The 25,892-nt window shown below is 47.2% G+C and overlaps 1 protein-coding gene across 2 annotated transcripts; it reads left to right on the top strand.

Moving 5' to 3' along the window:
• Positions 1-252: 252 nt before the first annotated feature.
• Positions 253-21,019, top strand: nr2f5 (nuclear receptor subfamily 2, group F, member 5). 2 transcript variants are annotated; one of them, XM_040165559.2, is made up of 4 exons: positions 253-2,654; positions 12,716-12,996; positions 14,765-15,011; positions 18,931-21,019. In XM_040165559.2, exons 1-4 carry the CDS (start codon positions 2,102-2,104, stop codon positions 19,248-19,250), a joined length of 1,401 nt encoding a protein of 466 aa, XP_040021493.1. In that variant the 5' UTR covers positions 253-2,101; the 3' UTR covers positions 19,251-21,019. The 2 variants fall into 2 exon arrangements, with proteins under 2 accessions (XP_040021493.1, XP_040021492.1); XM_040165558.2 differs by having other exon boundaries at positions 1,356-2,666.
• Positions 21,020-25,892: the final 4,873 nt, after the last annotated feature.

Below are 25,892 nucleotides of genomic sequence, written 5' to 3'. Positions count from 1 at the left end.
GGAGTGAGTTTATTTTTAGTCCTGTTAAATTGTCTGTGGAGATGAACTTTAAAGCGGAGTCACTGATCTCGCTTGCACGTCCTTTTTTAAAGTACTTTTAATTCAGCGCCTGCAGAGGAATCAGTCGGATGCGTGGATATTTATTCTCGAGAGGGGAAGTGTGAGAGCGTGTCCAAACACATTATCACTTTACCATCCTCGGTCTGCATGTACCCCCCCCCAGCCTCCAGCCCCCCGACAGCGGTGTGGTCTGAATTACCTTCATGTGACAAATCAAGACTCAATCTGGGGAAATAATCAGGTACCCGCTGCTCTCGGCGTGGAAACCCCCCCATTAGAGAACAACACTGCCACTGTTAATTACCGCACTGGCCTTTTGTGCGCATGGCAGGGACACAACAAACCCACAGGATCAACACTTTCCCGACTGGCAAACGATTTAGGGAGTGTTTTATGGCTCGGTGAGAAGTTTGGCACGTTTTGTTGTGGAGCTCAGAGGGGTTCAGCTCGTTCGAGGCAGTCGAACCTCCAATGTGTAAAAGTTGGTTTTTGAAGATTTGCATGAAATGGTGTCGATCACTGCGGATTAGAAGCAGCGGACAGCTGACCAGAGATTGATGACAGGGCAGTGCGCCACATAAAACGGTTGGTAAATTGTGACCTTCGGTCGTGGATCAGAGGGCAGAACAATAAACATTAGATTATCAGAAACAAATATATATCATGTCATGGAATAGTACAATTATGAGAACCAGGCTCTATAGGGGGCGGATGGAGAGATTTATTAAAACAAATAATCAGCTTGGAATAATATTTTCTAACCCCTTTTAGGGTTAGAAAAACTTTATTTAGTTTATAAACTACACATTGTGCCACGATTAGCCTCCAAACCGTCATACATATAGTGAGATTTAAGAGCCACGTCGAGAAAAAAAGAAAACTTTCCGGCCTTCATCATTCTGCTAAGTGAGGGTCAAACATCCAAATCAAGCAACAAAGCGCTGTACACATCGCTGAGGTGGAGGGAACCTGAGGGATTTTAAAATGTGTAAAGTCAGTCTAAGATAGGACGCGTTGATCTAGAATTAGTGTTTTAAAAAGTTAAATTACAATGATTACTAACAGATTTTGTACACAGTCCATGCGCGCATTTTATCCTCAACGGGACACTGATGTGGCCACTTGTACCACAACAACCGCTCCTGTCAGTCAACCGCTTCCCTGAGCGACCGCCGTCCAATCAGAGGGCTCCTCGATCCTTTTAACGGACTCCGGGGGCCAATCGCGGCCGGCCCCGCAGTGTCCCGAAGGGAGGGGAAATCACCTTATTTGGCGGTTATGACCTTATATGGGTCGCCGCCAGGGGGGGGGGCGGCGGCGGCGGTACGAGGCAGCCCCGCTGGTGACACTTTCCCCCAAATCCGCGGCTTCGCTTCTTCGCAGACGACGAGGCGGGACGGTCGGAGGCTGAAGCGACGACACTCGAGCGGCCGAGACGAGCGTCGACGCGCGTTATTAACGGTTCTCCCGCTGAAGCTTCCCGCCCACGCGGACGATCGGCCGACGACGTTTCGAGGGTGCGCGCGTGCTGGGGTCGAAAATCGGAAAGTCGGAACCTCCCGAGCGCCGCGCAAGGACCTCCAGAGGAACGGGTATCGCTCCGGGGAGGGAGGGAGGGAGGGAGAGAGAGAGAGAGAGAGAGAGACGGGGGAGATTCCTGCGCTTTACTCTCCGGAACGGGAGTAAATAAAATCCCACACAGGACAACGTGAAATGCGGTCATCCCGGACGCGCGGTCGGTCTCGCACGAACGAGGCGGGGGGCTGTTGAGCGGCTTGAGAGGCGAGACGTCGCTTGTCCGTCGTGTTCTGCCGTCTTTTTCTTTTTATTCCAGAGGCGAGGAGGAAATCGGGGAAACCGCGTTTCTTGTTTTGTTTTCACGGCTGAATGAACTGGAGGGACTTTTTTTTTTTTTTTTTTTACACTCTGAAGAACAACGTGTTTTATGGATCGCTGCGCAGCGACGGACGCCGGGAGTTGCAGGCTTCGCTCTTACGCGTCGATCATGTTGATACCTCGCTGCTGCTGTGAACTTTGGTAGATGTTCGCAGACAAACCTCCAGAAAGAGACAACGTTCGCCCCGAGTATAAATACGCTCAGATTGACAGCGGAAGTGGGAAGCGCCTTTTTGCCCTCCCTCATTTTTCCTTCCCCGAAGACGTCGGGACGGTCCACTCTGTCTCTCCTTCTGCGGCTCTAACAAAGACCAAAGCGTTTGGGGATAGCATGGCAATGGTAGTAAACCAGTGGCCAGAGAACATTTCTGCAGATCCGGGGTCCCAGCTCCAGATATGTGGCCAGGAGCCAGGCGGGGCCCCGGGGACCCCCAACGGTTCCACCCCGGGGAACGACGCGCTGTCTGGGGACAAGATCCCCAACGTGGACTGCATGGTGTGCGGGGACAAGTCCAGCGGGAAGCATTACGGCCAGTTCACCTGCGAGGGATGCAAGAGCTTCTTTAAGCGCTCGGTGAGGCGGAACCTCTCGTACACCTGCCGGGGGAACCGAGACTGTCCCATCGACCAGCACCACCGGAACCAGTGCCAGTACTGCCGGCTGAAGAAGTGCCTCAAGGTCGGCATGAGAAGAGAGGGTAAGACCATAGGTGTGTTACGAGAGTCCCCGCCAAGTTGTGGCACATTTAGTTAACTGTGTAAAAATATCAAATCTTAACGGAGCATCAATGTCTGGAACTCGGCCGCGAAATAGTTCACGGTCATAAAACGGCGGAGTCTCTCCTCCGCGCTGCTGTCTGTCATCTTAAACGCGGAAGGCAAATTACACGGACACGCGAATTTGGAAGCCGCAGCTTTTCCCGTTCGCGCGTTTGACACCAAAACGCCGTTTCAGTGCGTCTGTGCGCCTCGCGCACGTGACACCGAATGAGCCGCGCCGGCGAGAGAATTGTGCGTAAAAATACGCGGCGCGTCCTGCGGTGCCTGTTGATCCCGACGTGTCACACAGTTTCTGCCCACTGTTGCTATTAGGGGTAAATAATCAGCCGCCACCTGTGGCAAACGCACAAAGCGCGCCTCACATTCTTTTACAAAAAAAAAAAAAAAACCCGCGCGTCTCACGCTGGTTGCGCTCTGCCCGGTGAAATCCCCCCTTTTGTCCCCTCGCTTCTAATTATGCTGTTTGCTCTCCGACACCCAGAGCCGCTGGAAGAGGATGCCGCTACATTTGTTGTATTGTGTTGCATTAACAACGGGTCACTTGACAAAGGAGGCTGATGGTAACGCGTCAATGGCGGAGGAGCGCTTCCCTGATTGGTTTCCATTCAAGCCGCGTCGCTCCATTCCCGAGAGATGCTGCATGTTTTTTTATTTATTTTATTATTTTTATAAATGTTCCAAACTCAACAGGGGCCAAAACATCTGTGCGGGCAGCGTCACTGATGGGCTCCTTTTTGTCTGTTAATGCACTTTGGATTAGAGCAGCTCATGATTTAGAGGCGACCTATTTCCCGATTAAAAGGCCTCGAGTTGTTAGATTTCTAATATTTTAGGATAATGAACACGCGCCGAACGTCACACTCCGCAGGTGCGTTTCCCAGCGGTGTTTGTTGAAGCGGTTTATTCTCTCTCTCTCTTGGCGGACAGAATGAGGTCAGCAGCGGCGTCCCAGTCAGCAATCCTGCTCAAGGGCACTTGGGCAGCGGATGTTTTAAAGGCAGATAGCGTCTGAATGACCCCTGCGCCCTTTGTTCTCTGCTTGAGCCAAAATGTAAATACATAATATCGGCAAAGGGTGGAAATACTCGTCCTCCCTTAAGGGTTTCCCGCTCGTGCACCGCTGTGGCTCTATGAAGGCACGTGCGCGCGTGTGTAATATACACACACCGTCGTGCGACACGTTCGATGCCCGCAGGCAACACTGACCCGTCGGGCTCCTTTTAGACTGAATGAACCCGAGGAAATTGCCTGAAGTCAGTTTTTCTTTTTTTCTTCCAAAAGTTAAATGTGAAAAATATCATTTTGAAAATGTTGTTATTCGTTGAAAAAATGTCATTTATATGCAGGACATATATATATATATTACTTCCTGTGGCAAATCTGGCAAAAAAGGTTTGTAAAAACGCCCTTTTCCCCGCAGTGCCGACCTCTGAGCCTAAAGGCCAAAGGTTTCTAAAGCTGCTTAGAAAACACTTTTCTCACACGGAAATGTTCATCTTTACGTTTCTTACTCTTAAAACCTATTCTTTCTATTTTGAGACTCATTTTCTGCTCATTGGCTTTCTATTTCCTTGCAGTGCTTTTCGTTGTGCGTTAAAGGCTTAAATGTAGAGCAGGTCAACTTACAGCGGCGGAGCCCATCGGTTGGTCCATTCGAGGTCAGCAGGATTAATCTGCATCCTTAAATCCTCTTTTGTCGGCTGACTTCTCTTCATCAGCCTTCATTTGTCTATTTAGGACATTTATTTGTTGAGACAGAACCGTCCTGCAGTCAGGAAATTAAAGTCTCCCAAAACAGAATTTAAGGACCTAAATAGTTATTTTATGTTTAATGTGAGGCTGAGGAGGATTGTGATCACAAAGCATTAAATGCTGTGCATGAATTGAGTTATAGCCATTGTTTTAATGAAGTCCGTCACAATGAGCACATTTTATTTGTAGCCATCTAAATACTCATGAATCTTTTGAAACACTGTTGTTATTTTACTGTAGTTACTCTGCTGCGTCCTGAAATCCCAACTGGAACCGTCGAAGCCCCCGCCTACTGCCGTCCTCCCCTGAGGACGCGAGACATGTTTCTCTGCATTATTGACAGGTTCAGCTAAGGTTGTGGAGGGAAAGCTGTGTTTACTTTGAGTTAAGATCCAGGTGAAAAATTTGGATATTTCTGTTTGACATTTCTAACAACATGCGGAAGCCACCGAAAACATGCTGTCAAAATGAAGCAGAAAGCAGCGAGTGGAAAAGCATGTTTGCTGAGTTAAAAGGGTTTGACTTGTTTATCAATCATTTAAAATCCCCTTTTCACTTACTTTGAATGAATCCCAGAGCATATTACCCACAATGCACTTCAGGCCAGAGGGAGAGTGCTGCTGCAGATCGAGTGATGTGGTTTGTTGTGTGACGGTCCGGATGCTGCTCCACCTCTTGCACCACTTCTTCATGTCACCAACACGGCAGCATGACTGTTTAGGCTGAATGAATATTTAGCGCAGAAGTTTGGGTGGGCCGGTCCGATTTAGAGACATCTTTACCGAGTTTCCTCCCCTCCAAAGGAAGGCGTTTGACCTCTCTGCAGGCCTGCTGTGTAGAACATGATATCATTTGCATGGATACTTTTATCCCTTTTTTTTAGCACCATTGCAGCAAACATTGCTGTATTGGCCTCAGTGGGGAAACCCCTCTAGGAGCAAAACCCGACCGTGGCAGCGTTGGTGTCGTTGTCTCCTCACGCAGCCACACAGAACCTCGTCTTGTTGGGCAAAAATGATCAGCCTGACAATTTTCTTTTGGAATCAGAGTGAATGTTTTTCGCGTCGAGCAGCTGAGGACGGAGAGAGAGAGAGAGAGAGAGAGACGCGTTTACCGCTCGGATTAATGCACGCGCACACGGCGAGAATGTCATCGCGCCGTACAACCGGCCAGCTGTGAGCACACGGAGCGCACGCATGCACGCCAGCCGAGTGCAGCGATGGTACGTGGTCTCAATCGCAGGAATGCCCACGTTCAGCGCCGCCGCCGCCTCTCATCCACGCCGGCCTCTGACAGAATACCGACAGGAGGGCTGGAAATGTAGGTCAACTAAAACATTAATAGCAGACCGGCTCAAGTCAAAGTCCAAATGTGTGGAGCGTCCGGGGCTTCTGCGGCGAGTAAACAGTGACTAATCTAGCGATTCCCAAACACTGGGTCGGGACCCCGCAGTCGGGTCGCAGGAGATTTCCTTTGGGTCGCCTAATGATTTTTGCAGAATTCCTTCCACATTCAACATTTGGGCCACACGTTGGGTTTCTCCCGAACAGTTGGGGCTCACATGTTGTGTCTAAAAGTCATCCCTTGTTCCAAGGCGCTTGGGAGGTTGCGGCCCTCTGCACGTTTGCTGTTACTAAGCAACCAAACAGATGGAAGAAATTATCTGCTTGTTGTGATTCATGTTTTCTCGTGACATGACCTTCAACAAAAGTTGCAAAAGAACTATTTTTATCTCCGGGCGCAGCTGTCGCGTCAAGATGTTATAAGTTGACGCGGAAACGGCAGAAAGGACGGTCAGAAACGTTAATTTGCGCAGGAATAATGCTCTTATGATTTAAAGATGAGGCCTAATGTGAATTTGGTGTGCCATTTTTGATTAAAAGGGTCCCGGGAACAAAAAGACAAAGCACAGTGGGTGATTGAACAGCAGAATGCCCCCCCCCTCCCTCCCCCTTTGGCTCTGAAAACCTTTGCTTATAAGTCAGCTATTGACTTAAGTTTAAATACTTAACCTCCTGTCACCACACTTGTAGTCATTATCAGAGGCCTCTTGCAGGAAGTAAATGGCTCCCATTCACACATCTCTCAGAACTGCTCAGCTTCCATTAAAGTAATGCACAGTTATGGCGTTATTACCTGCAAGGCTGACTTTTATATTGTAGAATCGATGATCGAGGGTGTTTTGTGATGCTTTTGGACGCATCAAGGTAACGAGGGCCCTCTTTAAAAATGCAGTGCGTCCTTGTGCACATTCCAGTGTATCGCGAATGTGACAAAAGTCACGTGACCCCATCTGGGGCGTTCAGTCAATCATCCCCCAGCAAACGGACTGACTCCGGAGTGTTTTGCTTGAGACTTAAGTGGCCCAACCTGTTTTTGTGTGTAGCTTTGGTCTCTTGTAATAACACACACACACACACACACTGAGAAAGGGGCACAGAATCTGTCGGGAGCAGTTAAACCCAACAAGCTTCTTCTTCTCCATTACAGAGCTGCGGTGCATTTATAATTTAGGCATCTGGTTGATGATCTTGTGAGGCTCACTGAGTGTGCGTGCAGCTGTACTAATGACAGAAACCATTCAACACGCCATATATTTTTTTTAACTTTTCCTATCCGTCCCCATTTGAAACCTTTTTTGTTACATTTAGATAAATATGGGATATTGGTCAGTAATATAGCAAATACAATGGTTAAGTCTTATTTGCTCATTTTTACAGGATCTAGTGGCTCTTTTGGGGTGGGTGGTTAGTGATTTGGGCAACAAAAGCAGAAACCCATCCACTGTATCACCGCAGAAGCAGAAGTCTATGGCAGATATCTATTATTTGTAAAAAAAAAAAAAAACAGTAATAAAATGTCATATGTACCACGAGGGATAGTGGGAGTAAATGTTTTGGTTGAAGTGGCCCTTTAAATTTATTTCACATTTGACTGCGTCAATAAATAGTGAAGAAAACAAAGCTCCTTAATACTGGCTTTTAAAAACTCAGTCAATTCATACTCTCCGTTGTTTTTTTTACTGTCTGCTGATGTTAACAACAAGTGAGAAAAGTAAAAAGTGTTTCCCTCTAAAAAACACCAAAAGAACCACGTGGGGCTGCGCGTTAAGCGTAAATAAGGATCGTGTGAGTCACTGAGTTTGGGGTGAATTCGTTTAATTAATTTAGGGAGCTGCCTCGTCAAAGTTCCCTAAGAAGGACCGAAGGCCACCGCCTCTGCGCGCGCGGCGCAGTCACGGAACTCCGGTCACGCACAGCTCGCGTGGCGCGCGCGCCGCTGTCGCTCCCCGTCTGTGTCACCGGCTCCTCTCCTCGCGCCGCCTCCGGTGCTTCTGCGCTCTCGCTCCCGATGCGACTCTGGCGTTTCACCGCAAACCTCTCTGCCGCTTCGTGCCTCCACACACAGCTGAGGACAGAGCGCGCGCGCGTGTGTGTCACACAGCCAGTCACGTGCAAAGACATGGGGGGGGGCAGGTGCTCAGGTGCTCAAACCAAAACTATTCCTGAAATTAATTAATAATAAATAACAAAACAAGGCCATATTGTACATAAGCAATAAAGTACTTGAGGCAGTACTGGTACAGTAACATTATTAATGATAAAATACCGCCTCATTATTGAGGATTGCTGCCTCAAGTACCTTTTTAAAAAAAATTGTTTTTATAATCCGGTTACCAGCGACATTATAAATACTAAGTTAATAGCCTTTTATACGGCACATTTCAGTAGCCTAGAGAAATTAGTCCCCGTACGTGTGCTATGCAACAGACAAACCGCACGTTTGTTAGCCTAACACCAAGTTTGGTTACGATTAGCTAGATCGGCATTAATTTGTGCGGCTGAAAACATCTCCGGTCTCCTTGCAAGATCTCTCACCATCTCATTCATTCACGTCGCTCATGACGTCCACCCGAGTTCTCCTCTTAGCTAAAAAGCGTGCATTGCTCGCGTTGGCTGGAACCGCTCTTTGTTTCGATGATCGCCACCGAGCTAAAAACTGAAATGTCAACTAAGTCGCTTTGTCTAAGCAGCCCTGTCCTTCTGCTTTGGGAGTCTAACTTCTCTTGACATTAGGCTGCAAATTGTTGAATGAGATAAATCAATGTTGTGCATAATAAAGAGTGTCTTGCATAATATCTATAAAGCTGACAAAACACACACACTTATTAAAACTATTTTCTGACAGAGTTTAAGCATAAGCAGGATTACGCTAATAATATACCACAATATACCTCACCACTGTCATGTAGCTCTTTCATTTTGTTTTTTTCAATAATTTTTGCAACGCCATGTTTTCAGCGGCCCTAATGTTGTTAATTTATCAGAACAGCGTCGGAGCATTGCACAAACACCGTCATCACCAGTTTGTTCGATGCTGCAGCCGTTTGACGCTCAGCAGTGCACAAGCACCATGAGGACGAGGAGGAAGGGGCGGGGCTTGTGAGCGCAGAAGGGCCACTTTTCTCATCAAGGTGCTTGAGCACCACTAGGGGCCCATCTGTGCACTTGCCGGCTCACAGCCACACTTTAATATACAAACTAATTACCTTTTTTTCCTCCCTTTTAGTGAGATGTAACGTAAGACTTTTCAGCTGTCTCATCTGCACTGTGGTACAACGTAAACGCACGTTTTCTTTCACCTACTTTTATATTACAAACTAGTTGCGAAAGCCTCAACCCTCCGTTACTGTATTTAATCACCACCAGGGGGCAGCAGGAAAGAGCTGCAAACACAACTGACATATTACCGCTCAAAAGGTTGATAATGCAAACTTGTTAGAGAACATTTTCTTAACACAGCACATTTACAGGTAATCTCCGTCCCTTTAACTGCTGCAGACTTGTGCTGAGCAGGTTGGGTACTGAGGTTTTTTAGAATGCGCTTGTTCTTGCACAATAGCACACAGTGGGACAAATGCAGTGGACCATGGAGCAGCTACAGTATTACATCACTTTCAATGAATTAAGTAGAAAGTAAAGTATCTTTAAAAGCAAGCCAGTGAAGTTCAGGAGATCCTGGGGGATGTCACCCCGATGTCGCAACACACAAACACACACACACACACACACTTTCCTCTGGGCTGGATCACCGCCGTGTACACAGGCTTCAGCCTTTGTGTTTTGATGGTTGCAATATTTTCTAATGTTGTGAATCTCCCTCGGGAACAAACGCGCGCTCAGTCACGTGGAGAGACTTCATGCAGGGAAATGTGTTTCTCTTTTGCTCGCCGGCCAACACAGACTTTAGAAATGGGAAAAATCTACTTATTAAACGAGCCAAATCTATAATGCGTCCGTGTGGCTCCGGCACCGTGACCTTTAAGTCCAAATGTTGACGGGCCTTAATTGTATTTAGCTGCTGTAATTCCTCTAACAGTCTGACCCAGCGGCTAATCCAGGGCGGCCCGGCAGCGAACCCTGCACTCTGCCAGCTGCCATTTGCTGAAGTGGCGTTTTAAAAGTCGCTGCTGAAATGTCCCATGGAACCTCTGTTTGCGTGCACTTTCCTCCTCGCCCCCATTCCGCCCCGTTACCTTCGTACTGTGGCTGCTGTTTGGTTTTTGGCGGGTTTTTAACGCCTTTTTTAAAAATTCTGCCCTTAGTTTAGTATTGGAATAATTTGCTTCGCCAGGAAGAAGGACGTCGTGTCTGACGAGCTCGGTCAAATGCATTTAGCTGAGCCACCAATTAAAAAAACAGAAAACCGCTTCTGGCAGACGCACAAATCTGACTTTATACTCCCCCCACCCTCCCCCATGTTATTCTCTCTCTCTGACCCGGCTTTCCTCTTCTTTTTTTTTTTTTTTTTTACTTATCCTCAGGCATCTGTTTCTCTCTAATGTCATCTCTGTCTCTCGCTGCCCTTCAGGTCAAGATACTACGTCTCTGTCTCTGCACGTCTGTCTTCCTCTCCACTCTCTGGGACTCTTCCATAATGACCCCTCGTCCCCTTTCCTCTCTCTCTCTCTCTCTCTCTCTCGTCCAGCCAGCTGTAGGCGAGCAACAAAACAGAGAGCGACGTGTCTCAGTCAGAAGTCCTCAAGTGCGCTGCCTCTCAGCCACAAGTGACCCCCCCTCCGACACACACACACACACACACACACACACACACAATGAGGCTTTTGAAAAGTCAAGTGGATCAAGTTTGTTCGCCTCCGTCCGCCGGATTAACCACTAATCAACTTGCGAGCAGATTAATAGCCGCGGATTCACATATCGGTGACGCGACCGGCAGCAGGGGGCCGATAGGTTCGTGGCGTTTCGATGTTTTTCCCGTGAAAAGTTGAGGACAATATGTTTGTGAGTGGGTTGTTCACCCCCTATAGTGTTTTGTTTCTCCTTTTTCTTCCCTGAGATGACGTTAACAAGCCGGGGCAGAGTGACAGTTTTAGGTTATGGACGCGCTCTGACACAGTCGGGGGGGGGCGGGCGTTTTGTCCGGTGACTGTATCCTCCCAGAGAGCACGACAGAGTCGTCCCTTTTCACATCGTGCCCTAAAGTGACAACATGCTGAAGTTCAAGCCAGCAGCCTCAGATGTGATGACTGTTGCTCCCTGGCGAGCGAAAGAGGAAGTCGGGGGGGGGTGTTATTGTAGAGCGCCGATGTCCACGCGGGGGGGGGGGGGGGGGGTCAGGGACTGGACAAAACCACGGATCTCGTTTCCCGTTTCCTTTTGACACTCGAGACTTGTGTCGTCCCCGAGCTTTAACCGCATGTTTATTACTGTAACATGACAACAAAGGTCACCTCACGCTATCTAATCACTAAGCAACAAACCACAATTATTCGTCAACCCAAACCGAAGTCTTTCAGTGCCTCGACCCTGACCATGATCGTCCTGTCATGCATAAATTGATTGAATGTGTTTCTACAGAGCAGCTATAAACCAGTAGTTTGATGTCTAATCTGGGCTGCCGGTTGAGCGGCTCTGGCTCGCTCTCACTTCGCGCTCAAAGGGACTCAAAACACATTTCACCAGGTAATCTTTGTGGAAATTGCACCGAGGCTACTACAGTGTTCCGTTTTCTACGGTTTGCAGTGACCGCCGCCGCCGCCGCCGCTGCGCGAGCGACGAGGAGGAGGCCGCATTCTTCTCCCCGCGGAGCGCGCGGGTTCACACAAGTTCACAAAAAGGGGGAAGAAACTGGTACTTTGAGGTCAACGCCTTTTGTGCCGAGAGCTTTTATTTTCCGTCCGCCGCAGAGGACGAGCTAGAACTGAAGGCATTTTTATAACGGCCGTGAGTGACTTGACCTCTGGCGTTGCGTTGTCGCTGGTGTGCCAGGTGATGCAGAGTTGGAAAAAGCATTTTGTCCAAACCCGCCTCCTCCCCTTTTTTTTTTTATTTCAGGCCTCTCTGCTTCCACCTGTCTCCTCCTGCAAACCGCCGCTCTCTATCATCTCAGACCGCATTCAAATTCACTGAACCCTGCACCTCCTCTCCCCCTGCCCTTAATCTCCCCCATCTCAACTTATCACCTCTTGATACCTCCACCTTATCTCGCCATTTCACCCTTTTACCTGATTCTTCCCTCCTGCGTTGTCATTTGCCCCCTCCCCCACCCGTCCCTCTCCCCCCTGAGTTATAAGTCAGACTGTGGGGACCAAACGGGTGTTTTCCAACTGGGCCTTTTGAGCACTCGCCTCATCATCATCGGCGGGGGGGGGGTCTTGGCTTCTGCGTGCCATTTTCTCCTCAGGCGGAGCCATTTGCCAGTAGGACGTTCGTGGGTGGGGGGGGGCGCATGTTACTGTGTTCTTGTGTCATGCGTGCATGTGTTCATGGGTGGATGTGTAGGCGTAAAGAAATGGCGTGTTTATCTCTTGTCGTTGCTCTTTGAGGCCCAGCGCGTTTTGCACCGCTCCGCGGAAAACACCGGCGCTGACGTGTTTAGTCTCCACACGCTTTGCCCCGTTGACCCCGTTCTACCCGCCGCATTTGTAATGGCCAATTTCACTCTTTATCCGCCGCCTTCGTCTCCTTGCCCTTTTGGTTTTTCGGCTGCAGGCCTTTTGGTTCCACATGGTTCTACCTGCGGGTCCGTTTGGATGTTTCTCTCTGTTAAAGCTCAGAAATAAAAGCGGGTGCTTTTCAGGCAGACTGAGACGTAGACCTGCGCATGACGAGAAACCGAACAACTGCACCAGTCTCACACACTCACGGTTAAAAGTTCAGATTACGGCGGGCAAATTGTCACCGTCGCCTGTTTTGCTTCCCATCAGCTGTGCAGCGAGGACGCACGTCGAACTCCCAGACCAGCCCGGGACAGTACCTGACCAACGGCACCGACCCGTACAACGGCCAGCCCTACCTGTCCGGCTTCATCTCTCTGTTGCTGCGCGCCGAGCCCTACCCCACGTCTCGCTACGGGGCCCAGTGCATGCAGGGAAACAACCTGATGGGCATTGAGAACATCTGCGAGCTGGCGGCCCGGCTGCTCTTCAGCGCTGTCGAGTGGGCCAAGAACATCCCCTTTTTCCCCGATCTGCAGCTGATGGACCAGGTGAGACTGCCACTTTGGAGCATCCAACTCTCTGGTTTGACCTTTTGGTTTTGGGGATAATCCCTTTCTGGCCGAGGGTTGGATAAGAAGACGGAAACAACTGTTGTGTCTGTGCAGGAGATCCAAAGCAACGGCCAGCAGCTGATTAGCATCCATTAGCATGAATACAGGAAACAGACGGGACCAGCTGGCCGTGCCAAACAACCAACAAAATCACCACTTTTAAAGCCTAGTAACTGACATCTTATGCTTGGCATAAATACTGGAATTCAAGTCATACAGATAGTTAGATAATAAAAATACCATTTTGTATACCCGAAATATGAAACTAATGCTAAGTGGCCTAAAGAGTCATATTTAGTGTAAATGAGTGTGGTCCTCATAATAACCTCTAAAAGTAATACGTGTATTTCATGTCACGTCTGTCCTTCAATAAAGCGTGCAAAGGGAACATGCATAAGGGCTTTTGGATTAACATGCATTAACATGTCAATGTAACATACAGTACATAGGAAATAAAGCAATTTCACATCATTCTTTTTTTTTTATGTAAAGCCAGTAAAAAAAAAAACAATTCTCCCTTTCAACTTAATCCAAACCAAAAGGCCGCTGTTATCCAATAAAAGATCCCAGCGTAATTCATTTAATTTCTATTTGACACACGGCCCTCTGATTACGCTTTAAAAATGACAAAAGAGAAACGAAGCATCTGAATCTTTGTCTTTTCATTACTTGAAAATCACCATCACTCAGTCGCATATAAAAGGAAATCTGTTGTGTTTCTATTCAGTGACGGGAGCAAACCCAATGTCAGCGCTGCACATGTAGATTTATAACAGCTGTAAAGTCTTGGCACGCATACCTATAAATATTCACATGCACCTTGGGCCGACTTTTATCAGATATGTCATGCTGCAGCTCCGCCGTGTCATCAATATGCCATTAACGTCATGTCACGATGTCCCGTCTCTCAGTCACTGCGCTAGAAATGTGCCACCAGTTTCGCGCTTTCTATGAAACCAGTTCGATGAATTTTTACCAACCTGCCGTCAAAATACTCGACGCGTTTTAAACTGTGTCCACCTACTAGGGAAAATAATACACCTATAAAAAGAACTTAAGAACAACTATTATTGTAGGTGCAGCATCAAAAGGGAGTCATATATGTGGATTCCCATTGCAGGCCGAGTGTACACATCCACGGAGCCAAAGTCATGATTTTTCTTTTTAAATAATATCTCTGTTTCTGCTGTGATCATCCCAAAACCATATATTAAAACCATAATGTTGGCTTATTTGATATTAAAAGCACATTTCTCCTATTTGTGCTTCTCGTATCCTCTTCTAATATGTATGACCTTTTCAAAATTACCTCAAACGTGTTATTTAAACATTAATTTGTTTATAAAAGATGCCCTTTGTGAGCTTTATGCCATCAACTTGGTTTGTGCGCGCTCCCTTCTTGCTTCAATGAATGAATATATTACTTGTTGGGGGGAAAATGTGCATGAATGATTCTCCTGTCCTGCATCATGTCTCTTGTAATGTGACCAAATCTTCAAAGGTGGTTTGGATTATTGGATGTTTTTTGCATCCTGTGTCACTAAGAATGAATTTTTATGCTTGATGGAAATGAGCTGCGTGCAAAAACCTTCTCAAACACGCGGTGACATTTGTAGCAAAAGAACTTTTAAATAGAAGACCACATGATGCGTGTTGTTATCGTTTTTTAAGACGTCCCGCTGAGTGAAGGAATCTGTTTTTCCAGGTGGCGTTGTTGCGCATGTCGTGGAGCGAGCTCTTCGTCCTCAACGCCGCCCAGTGCTCCATGCCGCTGCACGTGGCGCCCCTGTTGGCGGCCGCAGGCCTGCACGCGTCGCCCATGTCAGCGGAGCGCGTCGTGGCCTTCATGGACCACATCCGTGTCTTCCAGGAGCAGGTGGAGAAGCTGAAGGCCCTGCAGGTGGACACGGCAGAGTATTCCTGCCTCAAGTCCATCGTGCTCTTCACGTCTGGTGAGTTTGAATGTCTTATGAACAGTTGAGAAATGCGTTAAATGTCGCTGGTGTCGCGTAACGTTAAAACATTTAAGTAGGGGATCGCTCCAGACTTATCGACTCGAAGGTTTATGAATAATTGGATATCCATGGCCCAAAAATGTCAAATGTGTCGCTACAATATTAAATCCTAAAGGAATCCTGCGTTTTGTCTTGATTGGCGGTTCTTTTTATTTCGTTCTCTGAGCTCTGAAAGAAAACCAGACGAAACTTGCACATCGAAAAGACAAAGAAAACCGCTTATGATTATGAGTAGATTCCGATGTCAACAAACACGTCTCCTCTGTCCTGCGAGTAACGTCACTATTGCTGCGGCAGAACGGGAGGAATTAGGAGCGTGCGCTTGCTTCTGTTGGCACGAGAACGTTCTCTTAATTGGTTTATTTATGTCAACAGGGACGCTTAATCGCAGGGTATCAAAGCGCATGTCAGCGGCTTAACCTGAATTGAAGAAACGGCCAATAGGAGTGTTGTTCTTTGCATTTAAACATGGAGTCAGATTCAACACATAATAAAATTGGGATTGAATTGAAGTGAATATATGTCTTGTGTAGAAATTAAAAGGGAACTGTTAATCTCTGCCATATGAAGTCTGAGCTGGATGCCATCAGAGCAGTAATCAATATTTTAATAATCATCTCTTCTGCACAAAAAACTAAAATAATTACAAGATGTCAATGTGTAGGAAGTTGTGTGAATATCCAGCGAAATGCTTCACACGTGTGAGACAATCATCCTGCTGTCATTCTATGCTCGTGCACTGTTGCACAGTATGAAAGAAAAAGATGCAAACATCTCTTCCACTGCAAATGGTCAAAGCGGAAGGCTTTGATGGAAAGCCTTTAATCCATCTGTGAGAATACTTAATGAACAGTTTCATATCTACAAGACCGAAAGCTCCACATAGAAGAAACCATGTTACCCGTTATGTCCAAAAAAGATGGCTGACTATCAGAAATGTTCATTAAACATGAAGCGATGCTTAAAGAATTACTTTTGTTCGTTATGAGGGCAGCAAGAGAGAACCAAACTCCTGTCCAGGAATGTGAATTTTGGAGCGAAGCCTATTTAACCTTCTTAAAAATGAGAAGTTCTCAGTCTCCGCTGTGCTGAAATCCATTTTGAGCTGGCAGAGAGACTCGTGAGGCTCGACTCTCAACCTTTGCACCTCCGCCGGGGCTGACCGAGACGCGACCTCTAACGCTGCAGCACATATTGGCTCGTTGGCTGCGTATGCAAATGCTTCTGCTACAGTCCTCCCACTAGTCAGTCATGGTCTCTACCCTCCATGAATTTCACTGTAATTTGATCGCTCTGTAATACTGTAAAAGACCTCTATTCTCCCCGCGAGTAGGTGCGTGGGAGCTCAATCACATCACATCGCTTCCTTCAGATTTTACCTGAATCTTTGACATCGGTATTTCTCCAATACAAGTTGTATTTAGACTGAGGTCCATCTAAAACAGTTCACTTTTCTTTGGAAAGACTTTTAGACAAATATTCAATTGCTGTTTTATGGAATTGCACCAAGAAAAATATAAAAAATATATGTATATACTGTATATACACACATGATCTGAACCCACCAACCAGATGTTTACTACTAGCTAAAAAGCTACAGCCTGTTAATATTGCTTTCTTGTAAAATCATTGCCTTTTTTTCAAAATAAAGATAAATAAATAATGATAAATAACCCTCCTTTTGGATATACCGAGTAAAGGAAGCATCCTTAATGCATGAACGTATTGGGCTATTTATAGCCGTTCATCCAAACAAACCAGGACTTCACGCCCTCCTCGCTGTGTCGCTTCATGTTCTCCCCACTGAGCCGCAATCCCGATTAAATCAAAATATAATAGTGTTACATCTTGAGGAAAGGCGTTGTTTTGATACTTCTTGTATACAAACCCTGTTGAGGTTTATCCAGACAGTCACTGGGCTCCAGCGCTGGCCTAAATGCTGTCACATCTGGGATACTCCACGGAGAGATCATGCGCTGTGACCCAGGGGGAAGCGCGTGGCGAGGAAGAAGCCAACGCCGGGATGCGTCTCCTCCCTGTTATTTATTTATTTTTATTTATTGCATTTCCCCACTCTGCTTCCTTGCATGGCGTGTCAGATTGGCTCTGCGTGTACCTGCCGCTTCTCTTCTGTTTTTATGTGTCTGGAGATCTCCACCCCCCCACACACACACACACACACACACACCACCCTCTCATCAGCCATCTCTCCTCTTTGATCCCATCCATTATTGAAACCAGTTATCCACCCCTCCTCCCTTTATGCTCCCCCAGCCCAACCCAGCCCGGGACCCCCCCTGCCCACCCCCCCACGGGAATTGAATTATGTATGGTGGGTTTCAGAGAGACAGAGAATTTGCAACAGCCCCGGCCGTGACCTACATAACCCCTGTAGCCCTGAGCCTCCCATGTGACTTCATGCGGGGCAGATGTACCCACATGTCTACACGTTGCAGAAAGCAGCACATGTCTTGCCAAAAGAAGACAATGCATTTAGTGAAACGTGCAGAAACTGACACAGACATTTGAATTTAATGCGGCCGGACGTGCTCACGCGCGCACGCTGGATGGACCCGTTAATAAACCTGATTCCTGCAGACTTGGTAGGATGAGCTAACAAGCTCGGACAAACACCAATCGTCTTTAACCCCCCCCCCTCCTCCCCTCCGCTCCGCCCTGTGGAGCCCGGTCCCATCAAGCCACATCAGAGAACGGGCATCTCGGCGCTGCCACCCTGATCCTTCACCCCCGCTGACCCGGTGTGCGCCCGAGGATCAGACAAAAGAGCGCGCCGCTCGGCGCGTAAGGGCGCCCACGGGGCTTTCGCCTCGGCACGCGATGCGGTTTCAGTCCCACAGACGGCTTCACTAATCCCACCCAAGCAGGGACTGCCTTGTCACGCAGCTACCAAAATGGCGGCCCGGGAGAAGAAGGGAAGCGGGTCCAGCTGCCGCCTGAGTGGAAGGGAAATGCAGCTGAAGTGGGAGCAATTATTCACTCGGAATGATGAGAACCGCACGTGGTTAAAATATGACGGAAATCACATTTTTGTTGTGTCGAGAACAGGGGACAGATTTACAAAGTGTAAAACGAGGGGGAACAACGCAAGGCGACAGGTTAAAACCCAGAGGCCGGCTTATTCAGACCAAAAGAACCTGCCTTCCAAAACAAGGGTTCATCCAGGGGGCAAAGAACACTCCCACTAAATGTACAGTGTGTGGCCCCCGTACGGTGGATTGTGTCTCTGTTTTAAGTTCACACATCGCTAAATCCCCCGTGCCCCCCCCCCCCCTCCCCTGCACACAGAGGGCGCGAAAAGTATCGCACGCAGCGGTTACGCGCTCTTACTGGCTGTGCGAGACCCTCGCCGAGGGCGTGAGGGGGGGGTTGTGAGGAGGAGGAGGGAGCCAGAACACGACCCGCGGCCGCTCGGAAGGGGGACGCTGTAGTTCGCCGTGAACACCGACCACAGTAGTAGATAAGCATCTCTGCAGTGACAAACCTCGTTTGAGCGACATTCCTCTGACTTGAGGACTTTGGAAAGATAGAAAAAAAAAAAAAAGCTCCGCATTTTGAGAACATTGAATTACTCCTCTTGTTTCAACGTTTATCTGCTTCAACCATCTGGGTGACATTTCCAGTACAGTATCAGGTCAAGAACTCTCGTTGAGCCAATTATCACAGACAACAATTTATGCAAAACCCGAGAACACAACGTTGATTTGATAAAAGGTCATTGAGGGAACAAAAGAGACGTTGCATTACTAATATGTCGTGCCTTCTGGCACGGTGCTTTCGGATGCTCCGAGGAATCAGTTTGACAAACCTAACACAATATCTCTTCCTCCCCCCGTAGACGCGATGGGGCTCTCAGACGTGGCCCACGTGGAGAGCATCCAGGAGAAGTCCCAGTGCGCCCTGGAGGAGTATGTAAGGAACCAGTACCCGAGCCAGCCGAACCGCTTCGGACGCCTCCTCCTGCGCCTGCCCTCCCTGCGCATCGTCTCCTCTCCGGTCATCGAGCAGCTGTTTTTCGTCCGCCTGGTGGGCAAGACGCCCATCGAGACGCTGCTCCGCGACATGCTGCTCTCGGGCTCCAGCTACAACTGGCCCTACATGCCCGCCGTGCAGCGCGACCGCCCCATCTCCCTCCACTACAACGAGAACGGGCCCTGAGGTGGAGGAGCTGTGGGAAGGAAATGCGGGGGCTGCAACGTCCATCTTCCACCGATCCATCCTCAAACCCCCCCCCCCCCCCCTCCACCTGCCTGCCCCCCCTCCCCTCACCATCCTGCTCAAAAACCCAACTGACAACGTAATGCATTACCGCCCCGGTTACACGAGCCAGCCGACTTGAGACGTGAGCGCGAGATGGACGAGTTGGTAGAACGGGTCATTGCGCAGTTCACCAGCAGGTCTGTTGGACTCACTTCAGATTTCAGTCTCGAACAACCCCCCCCAGTCCTGTCCCCCTACAGGGGCAGATAAAGACAAAACCGGTGGTTCATCGTTGGTGCTAGCCTGCATTTACGGAGGCCGTGTACGTGCATCTCGGTATGCACAGTACTGAGCAAAGGGCTTCGCCAATGGGACTCTAAAAACCACGAGCACAAGGTCCGCTGTGTAATATACCATTTTTTTTAAAACAGAAAGCCAGAAGCCATTAAAAGAAGACAAATGCCAAAATGTCTCGGACTTTTGCAGAGGATATGTTTTACCGTGCGTGTGTTTGTATTGGCACTGTTTATATGGAGAGAGAACTCATGATTGTGTCCATATGTACAGTATATTGTTGATTCATAGGCATCTATAGCATATTAGGGTTCAATGGGAAAAGCTCAGGTCCAAAGGGTGAGTTAGCCAGACAGACACGCCAACACAGTACAAGAGCAAAATAACAGTAGAAATTTACAGTTATCAGCAGCCTGTGCCAAAGCTGAGAAATGCATATTGTTTGAATATCTTCGTGGTAGTTTTGGTGACAACGATTCTATGACTATTATTTGACTATATACTGTTTTGTTTGGATCTCAGGGGGCAGAGAGACAAAGATAACAGCCTAGGCACTTGCATTGTAAACCAGTCCGAACCGACACTTATGACTCCTGGAAACTCCCAGCACTGGTAGGTTCCATCGACCTTGTCACTTATTCAAAAGGCCCATTGAAACTTCTTACTTGGTGTCATCACAGGAGTGTTTTATTGTCAACGATGGACCTTCATGAACCGGGCCGGGGGGGGAGGGAGGGAGCATTTTACGAAACTAGCTGTACTTGCCTTAGAACAAAGATTTTGTCACTGAGCATTTATCTTATGACTGTGCCATAATCTCTCGTTTCCTGTTATAACAGGTATTATGTCCTGTCAGGAGAGGAAAGGAACTCACACAATGTAAACATGTCAACATAAAGTCGTAGAAAATCAATGCAAACTATGGTGATTTTATTTTTATGCATCAGTAGAGAGAACGGATATTTCTGCTTGGACATCATCAGCACTTTCATTTTTATTTAGACGTCATGCGAGTTCTTTTCCACTTTCCTGGTGATATCGTCACGTAGCGAAAACCCCCTCGACTCTCGTCATGAGCGAATCGTACCGATATCCTAGCGAAAAGTGTCACTAACCTCTGAAAACCTCAGTCTATGTTACAATACGATCCCCGTTGGACTTATGACTGTGACTTAGTTTAGGACTATTTTAAGTTGTTTTTCTTGTTTTGTTCTTTCCCTTGGTGGAAGTTTGTTTTGACAACTTGTCTCACATTTCCAGCATGGCACTGTGGTGTAAACATTAGCATTGAAAAAGCCATCCGGGACCTTGGAAAGCTGTCTGTTGATGATGAATTCACAGAAAGCTCCTATGAGTTTGTGTTTATCCCTCTTCTTTTGTTTGGAAATATGGACTATCCCTTAATTGAAATAAAATTCTGTTGTTCACAGCAAGTTTTGTGCCGTATTTTACCCTCATTTATATTTACGACCCAAAATCCCTTCAGGTCTGTTCTGTGATTCTATGTCTGTTGATGAAACACTTCTTGGAAGTTGTATCTTCAACACAGAGGTTTTCTGCACAAGTTTTTGACTTCATAGATTTCCTGATCTTTTAAATTCGCCTACTGATATTTCAAAAGTTTCATACACCGATTAACCGGGTGAAGTTCTCCAACTGTGAGTCAGGTGACGTGGTTACGAAGAACTACAGGATGCGTGTTGAGTGTTACCAACCAATACAAAGGTTTAAAAAAAAAGAAGAGCTACAGGGTTCATTTACTTGTCATTTTATAACAAAGGCTCGCACAATTAAATCTAAGTTGTTGGTTTGCACCTTGTCACTGTACCCAAAATACCTAAAATACAAATATTTTCATTACAATAAAATTAACTATCACAATATGCAAAGTTTCACACACATCCTTCTGTGCACACGGGCTATTTAAACAACGTTTAGTTTGCTTTGTAGTGAGAATAATGGCAGTGAGTTTATTTCAGGCACCTTAAGTGACCCAAATCAATCACACCTAAGCTGGTGCATGAGCCAACAGGCTCGTGGAGCTGGATTGTTTTCTTCACTTAAAATGTTCTGAGTGAATGAAGGAGCAGAGACATTTTCCTGCAGCAGGTGAGCAGATCAACAAACCTCGTAACCGTCTTTGGCCTCCAACACACACTACATCTAATAAATGTGTAACACGTGATTCTAAAAAAGGGCCGTTCTGCATCATCGTTCCTCTTACCTCAGTATTTAAAATTATATTTTGATTCTAATACTTTGTGTGGTTTGATTTGAGTATTTTTTTACTTTACGCATTAAGTTAAATATACTAAAGAAGTCTTGGCCACTTGTTCTGTGTGGTGTCGTCGTTCCTTTTCAGTTTCATCTGGAGTCAAAACTGTCTTGTGTAATCTTTTAAATCACATTTTCCCATCTATCCACAGTAGCGTTGTACTGATTTAATTTACCGATGCCAATAACGCGCAGACCGCAGAGCATGAATCATTCCGCTGCTCCGCTCGCAGGTATTTCTTTGTCCAAAGAGATCTTTGATTCACTGGGGAGAAAAAAGGCACATGTGCCGATCCATTGATCAATCAATGATTTTGAATACCGAGTGGGGGTCGCCCCGCACTCCTGCTGGGATGCAACCCAAATGTGGATACAGACCGGCTTGGTGCGTGACAGAAAGTAGGCAAACAACACGGCCCGGCGTGTGTGTGTGGGGGAGACACAGAGAGAGAAAGAACACACATGGTCTTTGACCTTTGGGTTCAAGGTGTGTGTGTGTGTGTGTGTGTGTGTGTGTGTATTGTGTCGAAGTTTGTGTAAATGTAGCTGCTGGTAGCTCTGTTATAACAGTCAGACAGTCCAAAAAGAGAGACATGAACATGGACAAGTACATGTTTGAGCTTAAACACAATGTAATGTTACCTCCCTCTCAACACACACACACACACACACACACACACACACACATGCAGGCACACACACTCCCCCCATATGGTAACCTTGTGCCCCTTACTCCCAACACTCCCCTCCTCCAACTACCTCCCCCAATTCCTCAATCTCCACCCTCCATTCCACCCACCCACCATCATCCCGCCTCCTAGTGTGTGTGTGTGTGTGTGTGTATGTGTGTGTGTGTGTGTGTGTGTGTGTGTGTGTGTGTGTATGAAGAGTAGCCGATTGACTTATGCCTTCATTTCGGAGCTGTCACTCCTGGCCAAACACCATGACCCCTCAACCTCCATTTTGGAGGCACACTTCTTTTTCTTTCCTTCACCATATGAATAAAAACACATGTGGCCCCAAAGGTGTGTGTGTGTGTGTGTGTGTGTGTGTGTGTGCGTGCATGTTTATGTGTACAGGTAAATCAAACTGACACAGCTCCTTTGAATGGCAGGAGCTGAATTACTTTTGCACTTCAATTTTGCACACCTGCCATTTATGGCAAACAGCGGCCTCAGCATAAACCATGAAAGCAAAAAATATGTTGCTTCAAGATACAAGTCAGCGCCAGTAAATATCAGAACTGGGTATTGCAGAACCATTGCAGGTCATTTCTTTGTGGTTAATTACTTTCATGTATTACAAATGTTACTACCTCTTACACTTAAATGGGATATTTGGTGCGTCTGGTCTAGATTTTTTGCGTTGTTGGAAAAGCTTGGATGGATGAAGGCCAATCAAAGGTCGTTCTTTAAGACAATTCGCATGTTAAGCTCATGAAATTACTCTTCAACCTTCACCACTCATTGTTTTTAAAACGTATTCAGACGGACTCTGAGTCTCCTACACAATAAGTAGAAACATATGCTTGGTTATAAATCGCAGTAATATGGTGATGATCAGCGTCATCGCGCACCAGTGAAAGTAAAAACGCCAAAAGCAATGACCTCTGACCCAGAATGCTCCATATAGAATGAAACGATGTGGGCTAGCGTTCAGGCGTCGGTGCCACATTTGTTTCTAAACGGACTCTTTTTGACGCCGGGGTCGGTTCGGTAGCAGCGCCGTGCGGTGACGCACACATTTACGCATGCAGGTCCGTAGGAAGACGAACATACCAATCAGGTCCCAGCCAGAGGTCGAGATGACAAACGCAATAAGGCGGCGGATTCATCAGCCACGTGTGCTCTGACAGTCATTGTCCCGGGTCCACGTCACAGTTCCCCCCCTTGTTAAAAATAAAAGGGATGCTCCTTTGACAGAGACGGCGTCGGCACCAGTCAAATGCATTTAAGCCAGAGGCCTCCACTACGTTATGACACACTTTCAATTTCGCAAAAAGGGAACCCAGCGAAGATTTAGATTTAGATTTAGTCCCGGGGAGCGAGACACGTGGACGGATTCTGTGATTCTAATAAAAACGCCTGTTTTGCTCAACCTGGATGTTAGCAGCTCGACGTCCATCTCTCTCTGGGGTACAGCAGCCCAGATCGATAGGTGGGATGTCAGATTGAATTGAGGTCACTCTTTGTCTCCCCAAAGAGGTCCCACTTACTGGCACACCATCAAAGTGTAGAGGGGCGTTGAGTGAAAGCGACGGTGTGGAGGGGGGGGGGGGACAGTCGTGACGCAGACCCTCGTCTTTCTGTCCCGCTACACGTTTACTCTCCGTTGCCCTCGGAGACGCTGTACGCTTGACACTGACGCCGGCCTCTGATGGATCGATAACCCGATGTTGTTGCTTAATTCTATCTAAATGTTAAACAGACTGACAATAGAGTCTTTCTGCTCGGCTGAACAAACAAAAACGCATATCTGTGGGAGTTAGGGGGGGTCAGAATCCCCCTGCAGTCTGGGGGCTTAAAGATGAATCAATGACTTGCTCTTCAGAAACTGCATCTTTGTTTTTGTCATTATTTATGTTATTCCTTATTATATGTTGTTTACTTCGTTACTAGGACGTCTAAAGCAACATATTATTTCAATCCAAAAATGTGCATCACCTCCTCCTGCTTGTTCCGCCGTACACAAAGGCTTTTCATTTCTAATGATGATGATCCTTGTTAGCGGAAGGTTTGCAGTCCATATTTGGTAAGAAGCTCAAAGATGTGTTTCACAAGTCTGATTGATATTCAACAGCAATCAATAATGGGTCTATTCCAAATCTTTTGCCGCCATGTCACTGCATTAGAAAAACCTCCTTCCCCTCCTTCTTTAGCATTTCATGTCCTCCACAACCCCAAACGTCTTATGCAGCCTCACAAAGGCAGCTGAAAATCTCAACTACCACGGTAGGCTTTGCAAATGGTTTATGAGCCAAAGTTCATTTGGAGTTTTATTAATGTCCTCTTGTTTTTCTCCTCTCCCGATGATTTATATTTGAATGCGTGACAAAACGCTCGACACGTGATATATGGACCAGTGCGTCTCCAAAGCTAATATCATAATGAATCGGATGCCTGTCTACGTGTGTGGCCCCAGAGTGGACTGTTTGTGAAGATGTCCCAAAAGCAATACCCCCTTTTCCAGAATCAACAGACACCCATTTAGCATTCCCAGATCCCCTGAAATGAAACGTTCATTTTTCAATAACTATCATCTCCGGCAAAGCATTGCAGGGGAATTGGATCCGTCTCGGCACCACCCCGCTCCACTCAGATCTCATCAGGCGTGAGTCTGGAGTCGCCCCTCTCCCGCGGAAATTGCGCTGAACGTCAGGAAAATGTACATCATTGAGGCTACAGACCAAAATGACAGAGGCCCCATTCGCATACAGACGGCCACCCCCCCTCCACCAGCATTCCCCTTATAAATCCTTAAAGAGGGCCCTGACTCCAATGTATGGCAATACCATCAATATTGATGTGGGAGAAAGTTCTTCCAAAGCCGCCTCAGACACAGAACATTAATATTGATAGTGTTGTGCACCAGCACGGACGCTGTAAAATGGTAATGACATCCGAACTGGGGGGTTAGAGGCCAATATGATTGCTGAATATGGACATGGCCGTTTAGCTGCTAGCGGGACAAGAGGCCATGCCAATCACCAGTGGCCACCTCGTCTACCTGACCGGCCGGATGAGGGAAAGTTCATGTCATCTCATTCTTCGGGTGAACTCCCTGAACAGGCAAAGTGAGATTAAAGATGCTTTTCAAGGGAGACCCGAACAAGGCGTAACATCATGAAGTCATTTTTAGATCTTTTCTTTTCCGAAAAACTAGAATGCCTCTGTTACAATTTGTTCACCGTTCTTTTGCGGCTTCTTCTTTCCACGAGAGTTCAGTACAAACTGGCTAATTTCCTCACCCGGACATAAATAAATGCCTCAACAGCATGTTTTGTTTGCATGGGGTTTTGATGCGTTGACCTGC

Source organism: Gasterosteus aculeatus, chromosome 20, assembly GCF_964276395.1.
Source record: "Gasterosteus aculeatus chromosome 20, fGasAcu3.hap1.1, whole genome shotgun sequence".
NCBI classification, from domain to species: domain Eukaryota; kingdom Metazoa; phylum Chordata; class Actinopteri; order Perciformes; family Gasterosteidae; genus Gasterosteus; species Gasterosteus aculeatus.
This window is presented reverse-complemented; position numbering and strand designations above follow the sequence as displayed.